Source organism: Heterodontus francisci, chromosome 5 (genome assembly GCF_036365525.1).
Source record: "Heterodontus francisci isolate sHetFra1 chromosome 5, sHetFra1.hap1, whole genome shotgun sequence".
NCBI lineage: Eukaryota > Metazoa > Chordata > Chondrichthyes > Heterodontiformes > Heterodontidae > Heterodontus > Heterodontus francisci.
This window is the reverse complement of record NC_090375.1, coordinates 54658701-54680748: the sequence shown is the minus strand read 5'-3', so window position 1 is coordinate 54680748 and position 22048 is coordinate 54658701. Positions and strand designations below refer to the sequence as shown.

General features: G+C 45.6%; 1 protein-coding gene across 1 annotated transcript in view; it reads right to left on the bottom strand.

The window, feature by feature from the left end:
• Positions 1 to 22048, bottom strand: part of ptpn23a (protein tyrosine phosphatase, non-receptor type 23, a) — a 123739-nt gene that overhangs the window by 62070 nt on the left and 39621 nt on the right. Inside the window, exons 3-6 of the mRNA XM_068031443.1 lie at positions 10370 to 10497; positions 6096 to 6172; positions 5040 to 5089; positions 4794 to 4925 (exon numbers count right to left, since the gene is read on the bottom strand). Coding sequence (XP_067887544.1) covers positions 4794 to 4925; positions 5040 to 5089; positions 6096 to 6172; positions 10370 to 10497 — 387 coding nt within the window. The remainder of the gene's footprint in view (positions 1 to 4793; positions 4926 to 5039; positions 5090 to 6095; positions 6173 to 10369; positions 10498 to 22048) is intronic.

Sequence of the window (22048 nt, the reverse complement as noted above, 5' to 3'; positions counted from 1 at the left end):
ACCTTACCTTATATCTCCGTTGTTGGCTCAGTGCCCTTTTTTGTTTGTACCCATGTGCCTTGGGACTTTATTAGACATTAAAGACATTATTTAAATACAAGTTGTTTTGCCACTCATGCATTCTCTACTCTTAATAATGTGTGTGCCTTCCTTCTCTCGCCAACACCACATTTGGCATAGTCTTCAAACCACCATGCCCCTGCATTCAAGAGTTCTTTTTTAGAACCTGTCTTTACATTCTGAAAGCTTACTATATTGACTGTTTTTGTTCACTTCAACTAAACTCTCTGCTTGCCGCTTAGTGGCCAGCAATCCCCTTGTAAGGGGCCTTTTAAGACAATTCATTGCATGAAAGACACTTAAAACTGTGCTGCTCTTGAATCACATCCAAGATAACAAAAACCTGCACATGCAGCTTTTTTGCTGATTTTTTTTTTAATGGTAGCTGAGCTACATTTTAAGTCAGCTGTGACTTTATTCTACTTAACGGGCTGCATAATTTTCAAATCTTGGGCTGATGTACAAGTAAAAATTGAAAAGATATCTAGTTCTCTTGTCTGAAATTTTTTTTGCCATTGAACCAGCTGAAACACCTTGACCAGGGTGAACTTGGATATATTTTCCACCCTTGCAAAACAAAACTTCAATGATTAAGTGCAAGACCCTCCTGAACTTATGCCTCATTAACACTGCCAATGCTGCAGGAATACCTCAATGAAATTCAGCTAATGGGTTAGCCATTTTATTAACTCCTTCCCAATGCTGGCATCTGCAATAACATAAATGCTCCTTTTTGACTTCCTTCAACAGCTATGGTATATACCATCATGGTTCCGTGAATTAACCACCTCAAGTTCCATTCATTTTTCCAGAATAAATTCTTTTTCTGGGCTTGTATCTCCAAACTTTAACATAGACTGTTTTAACAGAAATAAAAATCCGATGAGGCACGTCCACAGATATACTTATTATGCCCACTGCAATATTAGTACCCCAGGACATGCGCGATGCCAACATCATCACCCTCTATAAAAACAAAGGTGACCGCGGTGACTGCAACAACTACCGTGGAATCTCCCTGCTCGGCATAGTGGGGAAAGTCTTTGCTCGAGTCGCTCTGAACAGGCTCCAGAAGCTGGCCGAGCGCGTCTACCCTGAGGCACAGTGTGGCTTTCGTGCAGAGAGATCGACTATTGACATGCTGTTCTCCCTTCGTCAGATACAGGAGAAATGCCGTGAACAACAGATGCCCCTCTACATTGCTTTCATTGATCTCACCAAAGCCTTTGACCTCGTCAGCAGACGTGGTCTCTTCAGACTACTAGAAAAGATCGGATGTCCACCAAAGCTACTAAGTATCATCACCTCATTCCATGACAATATGAAAGGCACAATTCAACATGGTGGCTCCTCATCAGAGCCCTTTCCTATCCTGAGTGGTGTGAAACAGGGCTGTGTTCTCGCACCCACACTTTTTGGGATTTTCTTCTCCCTGCTGCTTTCACATGCGTTCAAATCCTCTGAAGAAGGAATTTTCCTCCACACAAGATCAGGGGGCAGGTTGTTCAACCTTGCCCGTCTAAGAGCGAAGTCCAAAGTACGGAAAGTTCTCATCAGAGAACTCCTCTTTGCTGACGATGCTGCTTTAACATCTCACACTGAAGAATGCCTGCAGAGTCTCATCGACAGGTTTGCGTCTGCCTGCAATGAATTTGGCCTAACCATCAGCCTCAAGAAAACGAACATCATGGGGCAGGATGTCAGAAATGCTCCATCCATCAATATTGGCGACCACGCTCTGGAAGTGGTTCAAGAGTTCACCTACCTAGGCTCAACTATCACCAGTAACCTGTCTCTAGATGCAGAAATCAACAAGCGCATGGGTAAGGCTTCCACTGCTATGTCCAGACTGGCCAAGAGAGTGTGGGAAAATGGCGCACTGACACGGAACACAAAAGTCCGAGTGTATCAGGCCTGTGTCCTCAGTACCTTGCTCTACGGCAGCGAGGCCTGGACAACGTATGCCAGCCAAGAGCGACGTCTCAATTCATTCCATCTTCGCTGCCTTCGGAGAATACTTGGCATCAGGTGGCAGGACTATATCTCCAACACAGAAGTCCTTGAAGCAGCCAACACCCCCAGCTTATACACACTACTGAGTCAGCGGCGCTTGAGATGGCTTGGCCATGTGAGCCGCATGGAAGATGGCAGGATCCCCAAAGACACATTGTACAGCGAGCTCGCCACTGGTATCAGACCCACCGGCCGTCCATGTCTCCGCTAATAAGACGTCTGCAAACGCGACATGAAATCGTGTGACATTGATCACAAGTCGTGGGAGTCAGTTGCCAGCATTCGCCAGAGCTGGCGGGCAGCCATAAAGACAGGGCTAAATTGTGGCGAGTCGAAGAGACTTAGTAGTTGGCAGGAAAAAAGACAGAGGCGCAAGGGGAGAGCCAACTGTGCAACAGCCCCAACAAACAAATTTCTCTGCAGCACCTGTGGAAGAGCCTGTCACTCCAGAATTGGCCTTTATAGCCACTCCAGGCGCTGCTTCACAAACCACTGACCACCTCCAGGCGCGTATCCATTGTCTCTCGAGATAAGGAGGCCCAAAAGAAATATTAGAGTACTAATGTTTAATATATTTGCATGAGATCCTTCAACATTTTGAAGAAAGTATTAATCCATTTGTTCTAAACATATCGACAATTAAAATAAGTTGAATGTCCAACAGAGTCAGCATTTTTATGCTGACATTGCAGTCACTGCTTCTTTCTTTCTTTATGTTAAGTCACTGCTTAACATATGTTTATTCTAAGGCCCAAACTTATACAATTAAGATGCATGCTTTATGTACATTTGCACTGCAAGAATATATCAAACCTCTATTTACACAGCTATTGTAGCTAACTGAGTACTTAGCTCCTTTCATAGAACATAGAACAGTACAGCACAGTACAGTACAGGCCCTTCGACCCACGATGTTGTGCCGAGCCTTTAACCTACTCTAAGATCAAATTAACTACCTACCCTTCATTCTACTATCATCCATGTACCTATCCAAGAGTCGCTTAAATGCCCCTAACGTATCTGCTTCTACTACCACCGCTGGCAGCGCATTCCACGCACCCACCACTCTCTCTGTCAAGAACCTACCACTGACATCTCCCCGAAACCTTCCTCCAATAACCTTAAAATTATGCCCCCTGGTGATAGCCCTTTCCACCCTGGGAAAAAGTGTCTGACTATCCACTCTATCAATGCCTCTCATCATCTTGTACCCCTCTATCAAGTCACCTCTCATCCTTCTTCGCTCCAATGAGAAAAGCCCTAGCTCCCTCAATCTTTCTTCGTAGGACATGCCCTCCATTCCAGGCAGCATCCTGGTAAATCTCCTCTGCACCCTCTCTAAAGCTTCCACATCCTTCCTATAAATGAGGCGACCAGAACTGAACACAATATTCCAAGTGTGGTGAACCAGGGCCTTATAGAGCTGCAGCATAACCTCGCGGCTCTTAAACTCAATCCCCCTGTTAATGAAAGCCAACACACCATACGCCTTCTTAACAACCCTATCAACTTGGGTGGCAACTTTGAGCGATCTATGGACATGGACCCCAAGATCCCTCTGTTCCTCCACACTACCAAGAATCCTGTCTTTAAGCCTGTATTCCGCATTCAAATTCGACCTTCCAAAATGAATCACTTCACACTTTTCCAGGTTGAACTCCATCTGCCACTTCTCAGCCCAGCTCTGCATCCTGTCAATGTCCCGTTGCAACCTACAACAGCCTTCCACACTATTCACAACTCCAGCAACCTTTGTGTCATTGGCAAACTTGCTAACCCAGCCTTCCACTTCCTCATTTATAAAAATCACAAAGAGCAGAGGTCCCAGAACAGATCCTTGTGGAACACCACTGGTCACTGATCTCCATGCTGAATACTTTCCATCTACTACCACCCTCTGACTTCTATGGGCCAGCCAATTTTGTATCCAGACAGCCAACTTTCCCTGAATCCCATGACTCCTTACTTTCTGAATGAGCCTACCATGGGGAACCTTATCAAACGCCTTGCTAAAATCCATATACAGCACATCCACTGCTCTTCCTTCATCAATGTGTTTTGTCACATCTTCAAAGAATTCAATAAGGCTTGTGAGGCATGACCTGCCCCTTTCTATCAACACATCTTCTCCTGTCCAAAAATCTCTGCTCCTCTGCTCTACAGGACCAATAGGCAGACAAAATATAATAGCACCGGCTGAAAAATGCATCATTATTTAAGATCCTATATTCATTCTATCACATTATTGTAGGAGACAAAATGTGTTCACACATCACAATAGTGTGACACAAAGTCACCAAAAGATTTACTTTTTAATGGCCATTCAATTTTCATCCTTTCTCTCAAAAGATGACCCATTCAAGTGCACCAGTTGTCCTCTGACTCCTCTCCCAAATAACCATTCCTTATACATCAGTACAAGCAGCAAGATTCAGCAGGTTTTCTGCAACAGGCATCACAAATAAAACAACTTCTGCCCTCTCATGATGGCCACACACTTTCCAATAAAGAATAGCAATCAGGGTCGGGAAATCTGTATAGCTTTCATCTCCCTAACAGGGGCCAACTAAGATGAGCTAACACAAAACAGACGAGGAAACAAACCTCCAAAATCTGGACTCCATGGCTCAGATACACGTTGTATTACCAGTTCAGCAACGGGGAGGTGGCAGAATGCCAATTTGCAAAACTTTGAACCTCATCTTGAGTCTTGTCCTTACCAGCATGAGGTTTATGTTGAGGTTGAGGATCTGGTGGCTCATGTCTACACTGTAAGAGTGGCTGAAGTGATCCCGTAGGTAGGAGAAAGCTCCCGCTGAGCACTGGAAGTGTGTACAGGAAACTTTCATACCCTGCAAGGAGGCAACAGAAATTCAATTATTGTGCACGTCTTTAAACAAAGCATCACCAAAAGGCACAATCAGTAAAAATAGCTCACTTTGCAGTTACTCTATTATGTTACCCACCTCCTCAGTAACTCTGTTATCCACAGCTCCGAGCATTGAGTGAAGGGCTCCTGGGAGAAAAACAAATCAACACCATAATGCAAAGAATCGGCTTTGCAAGTCCCATTATGAAGTGAGTCTAGTCAGTCTTTACCTAGTTTCTAGTGTATATGTTTGGAACCAAAAGCATCAAAATATCCTAATTCAGCCTTAAATAACAATCCCACTCAGAAACCACAGAATGACTCGTCGTGTTGGAATTTGAAAAAGGCTGCATCAGACCAAATGACGAAATGCAGTAAACTTCCTCAAAATGAAAGGTGTGAAATACATGCATGGTGATTAGCCTAAATTTCTTGTATACACTTTGTGGAGGCCCAACTTATTTTAGATTTTAAAAATAATCGGCATTAGTTATTTATGCTGGTGGCGGGGGCGGGCGGAGGAGAGAGGGGGCAACAAGCGTGAAGTAGATTAGCAAGACTACATATGGTAACCTAATGTTTACAGTACTGGATTAGTAACCCACAATTCATATTAGTTTCCAGGTATAGCAGCAAAGTACTTATATTACTGGACTAGTAATTCAGAGGTGCCTGGACTAATAACCCCCCACTGTAATTTGAGAACTTGAATTTAGTTGAAAAAAAAAAGATTTTTTAAAAAGCTAGAACCAGTAAGTGACCATAAAGTTGTTGGACTGTCGTAAAACCCAAACTGCTTCACCAATGCCCTTTAGGTCTAGCCTATATGTGATTCTAGTCTCATAGGTGATTGACTTAACTACCCTCAAAAGTATGCCGAAGTTTTATCAAACCACACCACCTTCCCAAAGGTAACTAGGGAGGGCAAGAAATGCCAGGCTTGCAGGTGGCCAATATTTTGAGAATGAACTTTAAAAATAAATTAGAAAAGCAAGAAGCATCAATTTAAAAATGACACTTATTTAACAAGTGAAAATAGAGGGAAAGAAATAATGCTACTAAAACTTTTTTCGGGATTGAGAATAAAACTATAGATTACTGCCCAAGACCTCCCTCCATACAAGTCCATAACTCAATAATTATACCTACTTACCCAGATTATAAAGAATGCAGGCCTGTTCATAGCAGATCTCATCAACAGTTACTGTCTTGCCAGAAAAGATCTCTGTCCTGTAATTTCAGCAAGCATATCAGGTTGTCAGTATACACATCCCATTTATCCCACTGGATTTATTTGGTCCATCAGCCTGAAGACCAACATGAACTGAACAGACTTAAACAAGCCATGCACAAGATGTTCAATAAACTAGATAGGTCCAAACACTTTCATGTAAAATTATACAGTACACCAACACCCATTAATATGTAGCACCTTACGTGAGCATGCAATCTCTTCTCTGATAATTCTTGTACTCAAAAGCAAGACAAACATATTGTGCCCGAGAGAGGCCTACACCCAGGTCAGCTGGATAAACTATGTGAAACCACCTCACCATTTAGGTTTCCCTCTCTCACTAAGGGAAATGACTGGCTCTTGCTAAGGATCTCCCTCTACTAGCATGTCAGATAACAGTTAAGAATTTTAAGCCTGATCAGAAAAATAAAGCAACTCTGAAGAGTGTCTGCAGAGTCTCATCGACAGGTTTGCGGCTGCCTGCAACGAATTTGGCCTAACCATCAGCCTCAAGAAAACCAACATCACGGGACAGGACGTCAGAAATGCTCCATCCATCAATATTGACAACCACGCTCTGGAAGTGGTTCAAGAGTTCACCTACCTAGGCTCAACTATCACCAGTAACCTGTCTCTAGATGCAGAAATCAACAAGCGCATGGGAAATGCTTCCACTGCTATGTCCAGACTGGGCGAGAGAGTGTGGGAAAATGGCGCACTGACACGGAACACAAAAGTTTGAGTGTATCAAGCCTGTGTCCTCAGCACCTTGCTCTATGGCAGCGAGGCCTGGACAACGTATGTCAGCCAAGAGCGACATCTCAATTCATTCCATCTTTGCTGCCTCCGGAGAATACTTGGCATCAGGTGGCAGGACCGTATCACCAACACAGAAGTCCTCGAGGTGGCCAACATCCCCAGCTTATACACACTACAGAGTCAGCGACGCTTGAGATGGCTTGGCCATGTGAGCCGCATGGAAGATGGCAGGATCCCCAAAGACACATTGTACAGCGAGCTCGCCACTGGTATCAGACCCCCCCGGCCATCCATTTCTCCGCTTTAAAGACGTCTGCAAACGCGACATGAAGTCCTGTAACACTGATCACAAGTCGTGGGAGTCAGTTGCCAGCGTTCGCCAGAGCTGGCGGGCAGCCATAAAGGCGGGGCTAAAGGGTGGCGAGTCGAAGAGACTTAGCAGTTGGCAGGAAAAAAGACAGAAGCGCAAGGGGAGAGCCAACTGTGTAACAGCCCCGACAAACAAATTTTTCTGCAGCACCTGTGGAAGAGCCCGTCACTCTAGAATTGGCCTTTATAGCCACTCCAGACGCTGCTCCACACACCACTGACCACCTCCAGGCGCTTACTCATTGTCTCTCGAGATAAGGAGGCCAAAGAACAATAGACAGCTAAGCGATCCCACAATCATCAGATCAGATTAAAGCTCTGCAGCCCACCCCATTCAGTGGACAATTAACCTAACAAGAAGAGAGGGTTAAAAGAACATCTCCATCCACAATGATGGCAGAGCCTCGTACATCAGTGCAAAAGACAAGGCTGAAGCATTTGCAACCACTGTCAGTCAGAAGTACCCTATGGATGATCCATCTCGACCTCCTCCTGAATTCTCGAGCGACAAAGATGCCAGCCTTCAGCCAATTTGATTCACTCCACAGGATATCAAGAAGAGACATCTCAGCTGTAGTGCTGAAGATGAGCTCCAAAACTAGCCGTGTCCCTAGCCAAGCTGTTCCAATACAGCTACCATACTGGCATCTATTCAATTCAGTGGAAAATTGCACAGGCATGTGCTGTCCATAAAAAGAAGAAATCCAATCTGGCCAATTACCACCCCATCAGTCTACTCTCAATCATCAGCAAAGTGATGGAAGATGTAACCAGCAGTGCTATCAAGCAGCACTTACTCAACAAAACTTGCTCCCCGATGTTGTTTCTATTCAGCCAGGACTACTTGGCTCCAGACCTCATTACAGCCTTAGTCCACAGATGAAAACGAGTGTCTGTCCTTGACATAAAGGCAGTGTTGGACTGAATATGGTATCAAGGAGCCCTGGCAAAATTGAAGTCAATGGGAATAAGGGGGAAAACTCTCCAATGGTTGGAGTCATAGCTACCATAAAGGAAGATGGTTGTGCTTGATGGAGGCCAATCAACAAAGCCCAAGGACAATGCTGCAGGAGTTCCTCAGAGCAATGTCCTTGGCCCAACCACCTTCCCTGCATCATAAGGTCAGAAATGGGGATGTTCGCTGATGATTACAGACCTCAGATAATGAAGCAGTCCGTGCCCGCATGCAGCAAGACCTCAGCAACATTCAGGCTTGGGCGTTAAGTGGCAAGTAAAATTCACATCACAAGTGCCAGGCAATGACCATCTCCAACAAGAGAAAATCTAATTATCTCCCCTTGGTATTACCATTGCTGAATTCCCCATCCCCATTGGGATTACCAGTGATCAGAAAGTTAACTAACTGGATCAGCAATATAAATACTGTGGCTTCAAAAGCAGGTCAGAGGGTGGGAATTCTGCAGCAAATAACTCACCTCCTGACTTCAAGGTCTGTCTACCATCTGCAAGGCACAAGTCAGGAGTGTGATGGAATACTCCCTCACTTGCCTGGATGAGTGCAGCTCCAACAACATAAGCAGCTTGATACCATCCAGGAGAAAACAGCCTGCTTGACTGGCACCCCATCCACCACCTTAAACATTTACTCCCTCCAAAACTGGCACTCTGGCAGCAGTGTGTACCATCTACAAAATGCATTAAAGCATCTTGCCAAGGCTCCTTCGACAGCACCTTCCAAATCTGCAGCCTCTACCACCCAGAAGAACACGGGTGCATCGGAACAGAACTTCCTGCAAGTTCCCCGCCAAGTCACACACCATCCTGACTTGGGAATATATTGCCATTCCTTCACTGTCGCAGGGTCAAAATCCTGGAACTCCTCCCTAACAGCATTGTGGGTGTACCCATCACATGGACGCCAGCAGTTTATGAAAGTGACTCAACACCATCTTCTCAAGGGAAATTAGGGATGAGCAATAAATGCTGGTTTTGCCAGCAATTCCACATCTCAAAAATGAATAAAACGTCTGTGCTGATAGCTATATAAGGCAGCAAAAGTGCAAAAATTGGCTTCAGCAAATTTGGGCTATAGAGGGTTTTTAAAAAAAAAAGTGAGATAGGGTTACCACTTCCAAACTTTTTCCAGTGGCCTGTGCTGTAAAGTGTGAGTGAGTCTAGGACTGGACATGGCTTTGAGGACCCCCAGTTAAACAAAGTATTGTGATACGGCATGCTTGCCTTCATCGGTCGGGGCATAGAGTATAAAAATTGGCAAGTCATGCTGCAGCTGTCCAGGACCTTGGTTAAGCCACACTTAGAATATTGTGGGCAATTCTGGTCGCCACACTACCAGAAGGACGTGGAGGCTTTGGAGCGGGTACAGAAGAGGTTTACCAGGATGTTGCCTGGTCTGGAGGGCATTAGCTATGAGGAGAAGTTGGATAAACTGGGATTGTTTTCACTGGAACGACGGAGGTGGAGGGGCGACATGATAGAGGTTTATAAAGTTATGAGTGGCATGGACAGAGTGGATAGTCAGAAGCTTTTTCCCAGGGTGGAAGAGTCAGTTACTAGGGGACATAGGTTTAAGGTGCGAGGGGCAAAGTTTAGAGGGGATGTGCGAGGCAAGTTCTTTACACAGAGGGTGGTGAGTGCCTGGAACTTGCTGCCGGGGAAGGTGGTGGAAGCAGGTACGATAGCGACGTTTAAGAGGCATCTTGACAAATACATGAATAGGATGGGAATAGAGGGATACGGTCCCCGGAATTGCAGAAGGTTTTAGTTTAGACAGGCATCAAGATCGACGCAGGCTTGGAGGGCCGAATGGCCTGTTCCTGTGCTGTATTGTTCTTTGATACCCTCTGCCTGACATTACAAAAGAAAAATGGCATCTGAGATGAAGCAATGGAGGCCAGCTGACAACCAGGGAACTCCATTCCAGCTTAAATCTGTCGACAAGCATCAAAGTGAAAACAGCACTAAAATACAATAGTTTCTGGGTTAATCTTTTGAGCGCTGAAATAATTTCTTAAATATACACATCTCCTTTAAGAGAGGAGAAAGCAGTAAGAAACAAAAATCCTGGGAGGAGAAAATGTTCTTACCACGTGACCGGGACAGCCGCCTCCTCTCCCAAACCCATGGGAATGCGACTCTGCAAGTAGTGAAGCTGGCCAAAGTACTTCCTCAAAGTACTGCATCCTTCAAAGTCTCTTGTTACATTCACAGCACTCTGCAACACAGTAGCATTGTTTCAATTACCACCTGACAATTTTAAACAGACATAAAACTTTGCTTTCAAGCACCATATGCATTTCTTTTAACTCAGCTGGTACCTAGAAACATTAGGTCTTATTGTATATGAAAGGTTAAGTTCCAGATGACCCTGTATATTATAACAAAGTGACTCCTGACAACGCAGAGCATGCGCAGAGCGATAGTGGATGTCATCGATGTGTGCAAACATTTGCCCAGCCTGCCAGTATGAATGCGCGCATGATGTCACCACGCAATGACGTCCTCATCCCTCATTAACCTCCTCCATTTAACGAACAGCACCCTGCTCCCTCCCACCATACCTGATTCGATCCCTGCTTCACCCCGCTCGATCCCCGCCACGCTGCTGCCTTCCCTCAGCCACTGATTCCCCCCACCATTCTCCCCCCTCAGCTGCTCACTCCTGCCCCACTGGCTGCTCTTACCCCTCAGCAGCTCGCTGCAGACCTCGCCACTGCTCCCCCCCACCCCCCGGTGGATTGTTCCCCTCTCCTCAGTTGCCACCCTGCTCTCCGACCGCTAGCTCCAGGCCACGCCGCTTCTCTCCTCTCAGCCACTCGCTCTCACGTCGCCCTGTCACCCCTGGCTGCCCGCCTTGCTTCTTCGGGTGGCGAGGAATGATCGAGCGTGGGAACAAGTGGCCGAGAGGAGGGAAGCAGTGCGGCCTGGTGCTAGCAGCTGGAGAGCGGGGTGGGGTTGGGGGAGCAGGAAGCGAGCGAGCGGCCGGAGGGCGGGGGAATGGCAAGGCCGGAGCGAGTGGCGAGAAAACGGGTGCAGCAGGGAGCAAAGAAAAGCGAAACGGCAGGAGGGGGCAGGGGACTGTCGGAGGTGGGATGGAGGTAGCAATGGCAGCCATTGAGGGGATTTTCGGGTTGAATTTGTTTTTGAGATATATTGAGCAGCGCCATCTTTAATCCTGGCAACTGCCTGAGATTTCGCAGAGGTGACCTTTCAGTGGAAGGGGCCACATTTGAGCATGTGCTAGTACTGTGCCACCTAGTGATTGTGTTGTCAGCAAAAGCAAACATATTATAAAGATATTATAAAGAGACTAAAGGCCTAATTTTAATTCTTTAAGTGAATGGGCTTTGAGTGAGTTAAAATTGGGCCCCGAGAATTCCTGGCCTGCAGTTTTTTTCCCCATCATACAACAGATACACAGAAAATAGGAGGAGGCCATTTGGCCCTTTGGGCCTGCTCCGCCATTCAAAAAAGGTTTCATGGCTGATCATCTAATTCAGTACCCTGTTCCTGCTTTCTCCCCATATCCCTTGTTCCTTTGGCATTAAGAAATATATTTAATGACTTGGCCTCCACTGCCTTCTGCGGTAGAGAATTCCACAGGTTCACCACCCTCTGAGTGAAGAAATTTCTCATCTCGGTTCTAAATGGCATATAATAGACACTCATTGAGGAGCTACATATTTGTAATCCTTTTACTCTGCATGATAAATGTGAAACCGAGTAAATGTAGGCTCCAGCATTATCCTTCCATAACAAGCTTTCTGGAATTTAACATGGTAGCAGGGGATGGTTGCCTAAAATTGAAGGTTGGAAAATAGGAAAAAGGTTTTTGGATAGAAAACTAAAATCTGAAGGGCTATTGGGGAAAACATGACAGAAAGCAAGTGTAAATCGTCAGGATATGATTACCCTCTGGTGTTCTTGGAGACTGAACCATATGAGCAGTGAAACGAATGAAGTGGATGTTGTCATGGGTTACATTGCTACCAAAGAGGAAACAAGGTATAGCTTTGGCGTTGTCACTTCCTACCAAAAGTAAAATCAGAAGTGAAGTGTTTTCTGAACTGGATGCTCGTCAGTTGGATACTGATGAAGGGTTGGATCTTCTGTTAGAATTCTTGGATGACATTTACAAGACCTATTGAATGCGTATGAGGAATGCTCAGACTTTGATAGATTTCAGAAAACAGATGGTTATTCAATGGAGGAATACATCATGGATTTCAACAGACTGTATAAAAGATTGAGGAAATTCAATTTGGAGATTCCTGGTTCAGTGCTAGCTTTTAAATTGCTCGATTGTCGCATATGAACAGGCTCCTGGTTCTAACTGGGGTTCAGTTCTTGGACAAAGACTCCTTGTTGGACCAAATGTCTGCAGCCTTTAAGAAATTCCTGGGAAAACAGTCATTACCTGCAGTCCTGGTAGAACAAGCAGTGCACTCTGCGGTGACACAAAGAATGGAGGACTCAATGTTTATTAGATTTAGAAATGATCCAGATACTGGAAGCAGGCATAAGTACAATGGAAGAGTTAAAGACTGGAGCAATGAGGATGAAAACACCTTTAGCAGGTCTGAATATTACAGTGGAAGACAGAATTGGAACAGCAATCATAGGCGAATGAATCCCAGGAATGCCCAAGGAATAATAGGTGCTTCAGATGTGAGTCGAAGTATCATTATGCAATGAACTGCCCGAAGCAGAGGGGCAGAGTCTTCCAAATAACACTCGATGCAGAGGGGAAGATGATGATGATACTGATGGGTCACAACGAATTGTACTAGTCACAAGGAGTTTTAGTCCTGTGATGAATGCATTACTTGCGGATGCGTTCAACTGTGCTGCGCTGGATAGTACTTGTACGTTGACAGTACATGGAACTGATTGAATCCAGATAGCACTGTAACCAATCAGTAGTGTGGATCGATGCAAGGTTGAGTATCAAAGTATTAGCAGCTTTAGGTTTGGTGATGACAACACATTGAAGTCACTGAAAAGAGTAGTAATCCTATGTAAAATAGCTGGGGTAAGCCACTTTATCAGTACTGATGTAGTCTCCAGTGAAATACCTTTACTGTTGAGTAAGCCTTGAATAAAAAAGGCACATAGCAAACTTGATGTGGAGCATGCTAAGGCAATTGTTTTTGGGAAGCCAGTGAATTTGCAGTTTACCCATTCAGGGCACTGGTGTATCCCCTTAACAAAACCTGATATTTTTAGTCAGCGTTAAAGTATTGATGGCATCAGGTGTTAAGAATTAGAGATAAAAGGCAAACTGTCTTAAAGTTAGATAGACACACAATTTGCTCACCCTTCTTGTCAGAAGTTAAAAACCCTAGTAAAGATGAAAGTGTGAATGAAGAAGAGCTCTTCTTCTCCTTCTTTGGCCTCCTTGTCTCGAGAGACAACGGGTAAGCGCCTGGAGGTGGTCAGTGGTTTGTGGAGCAGCACCTGGAGTGGCTATAAAGGCCAATTCAAGAGTGACAGACTCTTCCACAGGTGCTGCAGATAAAATTGGTTGTCGGGGCTGTTACACAGCTGGCTCTCCCCTTTCGCTTCTGTCTTTTTTCCTGCCAACTGCGAAGTCTCTTCGACTCGCCACACTTTAGCCTCGCCTTTAGGGCTGCCTGCCAGCTCTGGCGATCACTGGCAACTGACTCCCACGACTTGTGATCAATGCCACAGGACTTCATGTCACGTTTGCAGACGTCTTTAAAGTGGAGACATGGACGGCCGGTGGGCCTGATACCAGTGACGAGCTCGCTGTACACTGTGTCCTTGGGGATCCTGCCATCTTCCATGCGGCTCACATGGCCAAGCCATCTCAAGCGTCACTGGCTCAGTAGGGTGAATAAGCTGGGGATGTTGGCCGCCTCGAGGACTTCTGTGTTGGAGCTACAGTCCTGCTACCTGATGCCAAGGATTCTCCGGAGGCAGCGAAGATGGAATGAATTGAGACGTTGCCCTTGGCTGACATATATTGTCCAGGCCTTGCTGCAATAGAGCAAGGTGCTGAGGACACAGGCTTGATACACTCGGACTGTTGTGTTCAGTGTCAGTGCGCCATTTTCCCACTCTCTTGGCCAGTCTGGACATAGCAGTGGAAGCATTTCCCATGCGCTTGTTGATTTCTGCATCGAGAGACAGGTTACTGGTGTTAGTAGAGCCTAGGTAGGTGAACTCTTGAACCACTTCCCGAGCGTGGTCGCCGATATTGATGGATGGAGCATTTCTGACATCCTGTCCCATGATGTTCGTTTTCTTGAGGCTGATGGTTAGGCCAAATTCATTGCAGGCAGCCGCAAACCTGTCGATGAGACTCTGCTGACACTCTTCAGTGTGAGATGTTAATGCAGCATTGTCAGCAAAGAGGGGTTCCCTGATGAGGACTTGCTGTACTTTGGTCTTCGCTCTTCGACGGGCAAGGTTGAACAACCTGCCACCTGATCTTGTGTGGAGGAAAATTTCTTCTTCTGAAGACTTGAACGCATGTGAGAGCAGCAGGGAGAAGATCCCTAACAGTGTGGGTGCGAGAACACAGCCCTGTTTCACACCACTCAGGACAGGGAAGGGGTCTGATGAGGTGCCGCTATGCTGAATTGTGCCTTTCATATTGTCATGGAATGAAGTGATGATACTTAGTAGCTTTGGTGGACATCCGATCTTTTCTAGCAGTCTGAAGAGATCACGTCTGCTGACGAGGTCAAAGGCTTTGGTGAGATCAATGAAAGCAATGTAGAGGGGCATCTGTTGTTCGTGGCATTTCTCCTGTAGCTGATGAAGGGAGAACAGCATGTCAATGGTCGATCTCTCTGCTGGAAAGCCACACTGTGCCTCAGGGTAGACATGCTTGGCCAGCTTCTGGAGCCTGTTTAAAGCGACTCGGGCAAAGACTTTCCCCACTATGCTGAGCAGGGAGATTCCACGGTAGTTGTTGCAGTCATCGCGGTCACCTTTGTTTTTATAGAGGGTGATGATATTGGCATCGCGCATGTCCTGTGGTACTGCTCTCTCGTCCCAGCACAGGCAAAGCAGTTCGTAGAGTGCTGAGAGTATAGCAGGCTTGGCACTGTTGATTATTTCAGGGGTAATGCCGTCCTTCCCAGGGGCTTTTCCGCTGGCTAGAGAATCAATGGCATCACTGATTTTGTTGGCTGTATGTCCAGCTCATCCATGACTGGCAGAGACTGGGCTGCATTGAGGGCTGTCTCAGTGACGTTTTCCCTGGAGTATAGTTCCAGGTAGTGCTCAACCCAGCGGTACATTTGCTTGCATTGGTCAGTGATTGTGTCCCCTGGTTTAGATTTGAGGGGGGCGATCTTCTTGATGGTTGGCCCACTCCCTGTGGGAGTGTTTTGAAGAGCTTTTTCAAGTGAATTTAGAAATTTATGCAACAGCTGTGGATAAGAAATTCGGCTCGTGTTGATGTGGGGGCGGCCCTTCTGCTTGGAGTGATGCAGCTTCTTTGGCTTGAGTCGAACCTTGCTGCACACCAGGGAGTGGTCGGTGTCGCAGTCCGCACTTTGGAAGCTGTGAGCAATTTGAATGCTGTTTAAGGAGGCTCGCCTTGTGACGATGAGGTCCAGCTGATGCCAACAACGTGATCTTGGGTGACTCCAAGAAACCTGGTGACAGGGTTTAGTGTGAAAGAACGAGTTGGTGATGCAGAGATTATGATAGGGACACAACTCAAGCAGTCTCTGTCCATTCTCATTTGGGGCGGCACAGTGGCGCAGTGGTTAGCATCGCAGCCTCACAGCTCCAGCCACTCGGGTTCAATTCTGGGTACTGCCTGTGTGGAGTTTGCAAGTTCTCCCTGTGTCCGCGTGGGTTTCCTCCGGGTGCTCCGGTTTCCTCCCACATGCCAAAGACTTGCGGGTTGATAGGTAAATTGGCCATTATAAATTGCCCCTAGTATAGGTAGGTGATCAGGATAGGTGGGGATGTGGTAGGAATATGGAATTAGTGTAGGATTAGTATATAAATGGGTGGTTGATGGTCGGCACAGACTCGGTGGGCCGAAGGGCCTGTTTCAGTGCTGTATCTCTAAACTAAACTAAACTAAATCCTTCCAATGCCATAGCGCCCAAGGCAGGAGGGCCATGAGTCATTGTCGGCCCCAACCCTGGCATTAGTCCCCCAGCAGGAACACATGTTCGGTATTAGGAATGCTACTAATGATATTATAGAGTTCCTCGTAGAACTGGTCTGTAGGTGGGGAGCAGAGTTTTGGAGCATAGATGCCGAGTAGGTGTACTGGACCAGAGGCGGTGAGCAGTCGGATGGACAGTATGCGTTCTGAGCCATTTGAGGGTGGCTCTATCATGCTGAGCAAAGTGTTTCTGATGGCGAAGACCACTCCATGCTGTCTTGTTTCTTCTGGATCCCTCCCCTGCCAGTAGAAGGTGTAGTCTTGCTCTCTTAGAGATCCGCTTGCAGGGAGGCGTGTCTCCTGAAGTGCTGCAATGTCCACATTGAGTCTACTGAGGTAGTTGTTAATGATGGCAGTCTTCCGAGAATCGTTGATTTGTGTAAGGTCTTCTGACAGGCCAGGACACATAGTTCTGACGTTCCAGCTTGCAAAACGAAGGGCTGGTACCTTCTTTCCTTTTTTTGTCGTGCTGTTTGGTGCGGTGTTGCAGTCCGCTTTTCGGGCAATGCCCCTGAGCTCCAAGCACTCATTGAAGCAGATGGACTGTGGCGGGACAGAACCTTATTGACCGGGGGCTGCCCGGTTTGAGGCGGGTGGTAGCTGTCCTGTGAGATGCGATGACTTCTCCCACAGACAAAGGCAATCCGTGGCGCCCAATCTTTACGCCAAATGAGCTGGACATATAACCCGTAACTGCTGCCTTCCATGTTGTTTCGGTCACTGTGAGGGGACTATGGAGTGACCTCTCCCTGGCGCATGCCTGGGCGAATGTATGGAGGTTGTGAGTTGCCCAAGCATCGAAACCCCCCTCTCAGCCTTTCTGGTTGGGTCCAAAGGAGTGCAGAGCACGACATTTGGCACCGGTATGGCTGCAGGAACTGCCGGAAACATGCCAAAGGTGACACATGACCGCCTATGGGGTTCCACTCCGGATTTTCTGTTATGATTTACTCCCTTAGCCTTGGACCCACCCGAGATGCCCACAAGGCAGTGGGGGCTGTTAGAGCCCCTGCTCAGGGATAGGTGGATGCCGGTGGGAGGAGAGGGTGCGAGAGGGAGGGGTAGAGGGAAGATGGTGCGAAGAAGGGGGAGCTGGGAAGTGGGTACGAGGTGGGGAGGGGGGGGGGGGGGGGGGGGGGAGTATACAAAGATAATAGAAGAGATTAGCGAAGTGTGCAATTTGCAAAAAGTATCGGAGGACACTATCACATCCTATTGTCAGCCTTCTTAGACCCATGACTTTAATGAGGTAGTTGCCATGGGTTTAAAGGTATGGGACAAAGACAAGAGTATTTTCATTCCACATTTTATGGACCTCGCAACTAGATTTAGTCATTCCACAATAGGAAGGACAAAAGGGTGATTTTGGACAAAGTTATGGAGAAATGGATAGGGACTGGGCTTGGGGCACCAGCTAAGTTTTGACTGATACTGGAGGGGAATTTGCCAATGACAAGTTCAGAGATACGTGAAAACATGATTATAATTATGAACACTGCAGCTTAAAGTCCTTTAGCAATGGGCTTTGTGAAAGGAATCATGCAGCCGTTGATGAAATGTTACATAAAATCTTAGATGACCAGCCAAACTGCAAGTTGACATCTGCCCTGGCATAGGCGGTTCATGTGAAGAATTCACTTCAGGTGGTTGGGGGATATAATCCCTATCAATTGGTCTATGAGCGGAATCCTAAATTGCCTTCTGTACTGTGCAACAGTCCTCTTGTTCTAGAAGCTACTACAATTAGTTCCATTTTGTTCTACACATTTGAATGCTTTACATGCAGGGAGGTGGGCTTTCATCAAGGCTGAGGTCTGAGAAAATTTGCAGAACTCTGAGGCGTCGTATAAGGCCACCTGAGGCAGAATTTAGTTCAGGAGATTTGGTGCATCATAAAAGGGCCATAGGGAATGGAAGAGCCCTGGTAAGGTAATCGGTCGTGATGCAAGACAGTAGTTATCAAGCATGGAAATCAAACTGTTAAGGTTCATTCCTCACAATTATGTGGGTTTGATTACAAAATCTCAGAGTCCGAGCAGCTGATAGAGGGAAAGAGGCGCCTCGTACCTCAAATACTCGTGCTTTGCGATGAAGGTCCTGAGGTACTGAATATGGTAGATCAAGAATTGGATAGTAATGTTACCAATCATGATGCCGAGGAAAGAGCTACCGCATCCAATGGCCAATTGCCCTCAGTCGGTAATCAGCTGACATATATTCCAGAGGTGTCTAATAAATGGAGGGATGCAACAATTGTAGGGCATGCAGGAAAATCTACAGGCAGGTTTAAATATTGGTTAAATGTTCAAGATGATGGCCAAGAAGCCACAGCCATGCAGTGACAGAACGGGGTGAAAGAGTAGAGGGTAAGAAAGCACAGTGCAAACTTTGATAGTAGGTCTGGAAGTGATTCTTGCATAGGGAAGCGATCACGTACTCGAGAAAGCGCCTCCTATAAAGTGCGAGGGAGATCTTCCAGCAGTAGTTCCAAAAGACATCAAAAAGCGCGAATAGAGGCCGTAGTTTGAACAGATTCCACAATGAAACAAAGGCTAGAGGGCAGTCTTGGAATAGAACTAGAAGCAGAAGTCCTCACGATCGTGACGTTTTAGTGGCTGCCAATAAACTGGAGGATAAACTAATAAGAGAAGCAAAACATAAGGAATTAGAGAGTTGGGGAGAGTTTGGAGTTTATTGAGGTACTGGATAGGGGACAGCCAGCCTTGCCACATAGATTTGTACTGAAAAAGTCCTTTCCGATGGTACTTAAGGCTAAAGCAAGGCTAGTTGCAAGGGGTTTTGAAGAGCAACTGTGTGATACCGATGTTAGAGTGAACTCTCCCACAGCTGGAAAAGTAATCTTGAAAATAATTTTGGCTCTTTTGACCACATATTCATGCGAGTGTAGATCCATTGACATAAAAGGTGCATTTCTGCAAGGTGATACTTTTCAGAGAGCGTATCTGAAACCACCTAAAGAGGCAGCAGATACAAAAAGAAAATTATGGAAACTGAACAAACGTGTCTTTGGCCTTAATGATGCTTCCAGGGTGCGGTATTTCACAGTGAGATCTGTTTTGTTGAAAATTGGTTGTGTTCAACTAAAAGCAGATCCTGCTATGTTTTACTGGTGTCATAAAGAGAAACTTTCAGGCATCTTCATGATGCACGTTGATGATTTCTTATGGGGCGGGTACTGAAGATTGAGAAATATGTTAATAAGATTAAAGCAGAATTTAAGATTGGGAGTCAGGCTTCTGGGGCCTTTAAATATATTGTTTAGATATAAAGCAGACTAAGTCTGGAATAAGTTTGAACCAACAATCCTATTTAGAGTGTTACTCTCATCCCGGTTAATCATGTTAGATCACCACAGAAAGCTGATGATCGACCTGAAGCAGAGATTGGGCAATTAAGAAGCCTGGTGGGTCAATTAAACTGGTTGTGCTCTCAGAAAAGGCCTGATGCTAGTTTTGACGTGCTGGAGTTAAGCACGACGATGAAACATTCAAAAGTTGAAAATGTTTTAAGGGCAAATAAAAGGTCGAAAAAACTAAATCTGGAGAAATGTGTCCTGAAGTTTCCATCCTTAGGTGACCCAAAGAACAAGCAGCCAATAATTGTAGTGATGCTTCACATACTAATCTTGCTGATGGGCATTCAAGTGCAGCTGGCTTCATAATATTTCTGATGGGTGAAAATGGAAAATGTTGTCCTTTGGCTTGGGAGGCTAAGAAAATAAAACAGGTTTGACTGAGGAGCCACATGTTTGCAATCCTTTTATTCTGCACAATAAATGTGAAACTGAGTAAATATAGACTCCAGCATCATCCTTCCATAACAAGCTTTCTGGAATTTAACACTAGTGGCCTACTCCTGCTGCTAATTCGTATGTTCATATGAGAAGCAACTTTTCTGTGCAGTTTTTGGAATGTAGAAAGCAAGGCACAAATGGCTAAAACAATTACAGCATTCAAAAAGGTACTGTATAATTTAAATCTATAGATGGTGTTACAACCGACTGGTCCTATCAAAGCCCCCAATCAAAATATATGATTGATTGTGGTGGGAGAAATGCACTGATTATTCAATCCCGTCGCTCCACAAATCACCGAACATATCATTTAAAACTTTCCAAAGTAAAGAAAGACCCTGCCAAATTGTGCTAATCCCCGAATGAGGCTAACCAAACCAGGTGTCCTTAAATCAACAAATTAACTCATTAACTAGAAGAACTAAATCCTTAAACACTATGAAGATATAAACATTTAAAATAGAAAAAATTAGTCTTGCAAATTTACAGTCCAATGTGGCTCACAGTCGTCCTATGCGGGAAAAAAGCTTCATCCACAGTAGAACAGTCCATAGTCTAACTTCAGCAGTAGGTGATGCTTTCCTTCTCCAACAAATTTCAACAATTAACGACTTGCAAACACTTTCAATAGAACCAAGTTGACTTTAGAGTTTTTGAGGGATAAAAGATTGTCACAGTCTAACTTCCCTTTCTTCAATCTAAATTACCAGAGACCTGTGTTTTGGATTGACTTATTATATCTCTTAAAATTCTAAGAAACAGACTAAAATCCTCTTCCTTCAGTTTTAATGGTTGAGAGCTCTTTTTCCAGGTGCTGTCACCACAGCTGTGTCTGAGTTCTGTTAGAACAAACTGTCTTCAACTAAAAGGCCAGTTCAAAATTGAATTGTAACAAATGTATCACTTGCTACTCATTCCCAATGGCTGTATCTATGGTAACGAGAATGCACCCTTTGAATCGTAGTCTCCAAATAGCTATTTCTAACAGCAACCGAAAATGCACCTTTCCATAACTCCTGAGGCTTGCCGGTTCTTGAAGCAATACTGATCCTTGGCAATCCTTAAAAGACAAACTGCATATTCCTGGGAAAAAAACTATAGGACCATGACAATGGGGAGAAGGACAACTAGGATTAACTTGGGGGGGGGGAAAAATAGGTGGGTGCAGATCAACCCACAGAGGTCCTAAATTCAGTGCAGCCAAGAAAGGCCAAATGGCCTCCATCGTGCTCATAGAGTTACAGAGCACAGAAACAGGCCCATCGTGTCTGTGCCGGCCATCAAGCACCTAGTCCCATTTTCCAGCAATTAGCCCGTACCCTTCTATGCTATGGAGTTTCAAGTGCTCATATAAATACTACTTAAATGTTGTGAGGGTTCCTGCCTCTACCACCACTTCAGGCAGTGTATTCCAGATTCCAACCACCCTCTCGGTGAAAAAAAATCTTTCCTCAAATCCCCTCTAAGCCTCCTGCCCCTTACCTTAAATCTATGCCCCCTGGTTATTGATCCCTCCGCTAAGGGAAAAAGTCTCTTCCTAACTAACCTATCAATGCCCCTCATAATTTTGTATACCTCAATCATGTCTCCTCTCATCCTTCTTTGTTCTAAGGAAAACAATCCTAGCCTTTTCAATATCGCTTCACAGCTGGAATGCTCCAGCCCAGGCAACATCCTGGTGAATCTCCTCTGCACCCTCTCCAGTGCAATCACAACCTTTCTAAAGTGTGATGCCCAGAACTGTACACAGTACTCCAGCTGTGGCCCAACTAGTGTTTTATACAGCTCCATCAT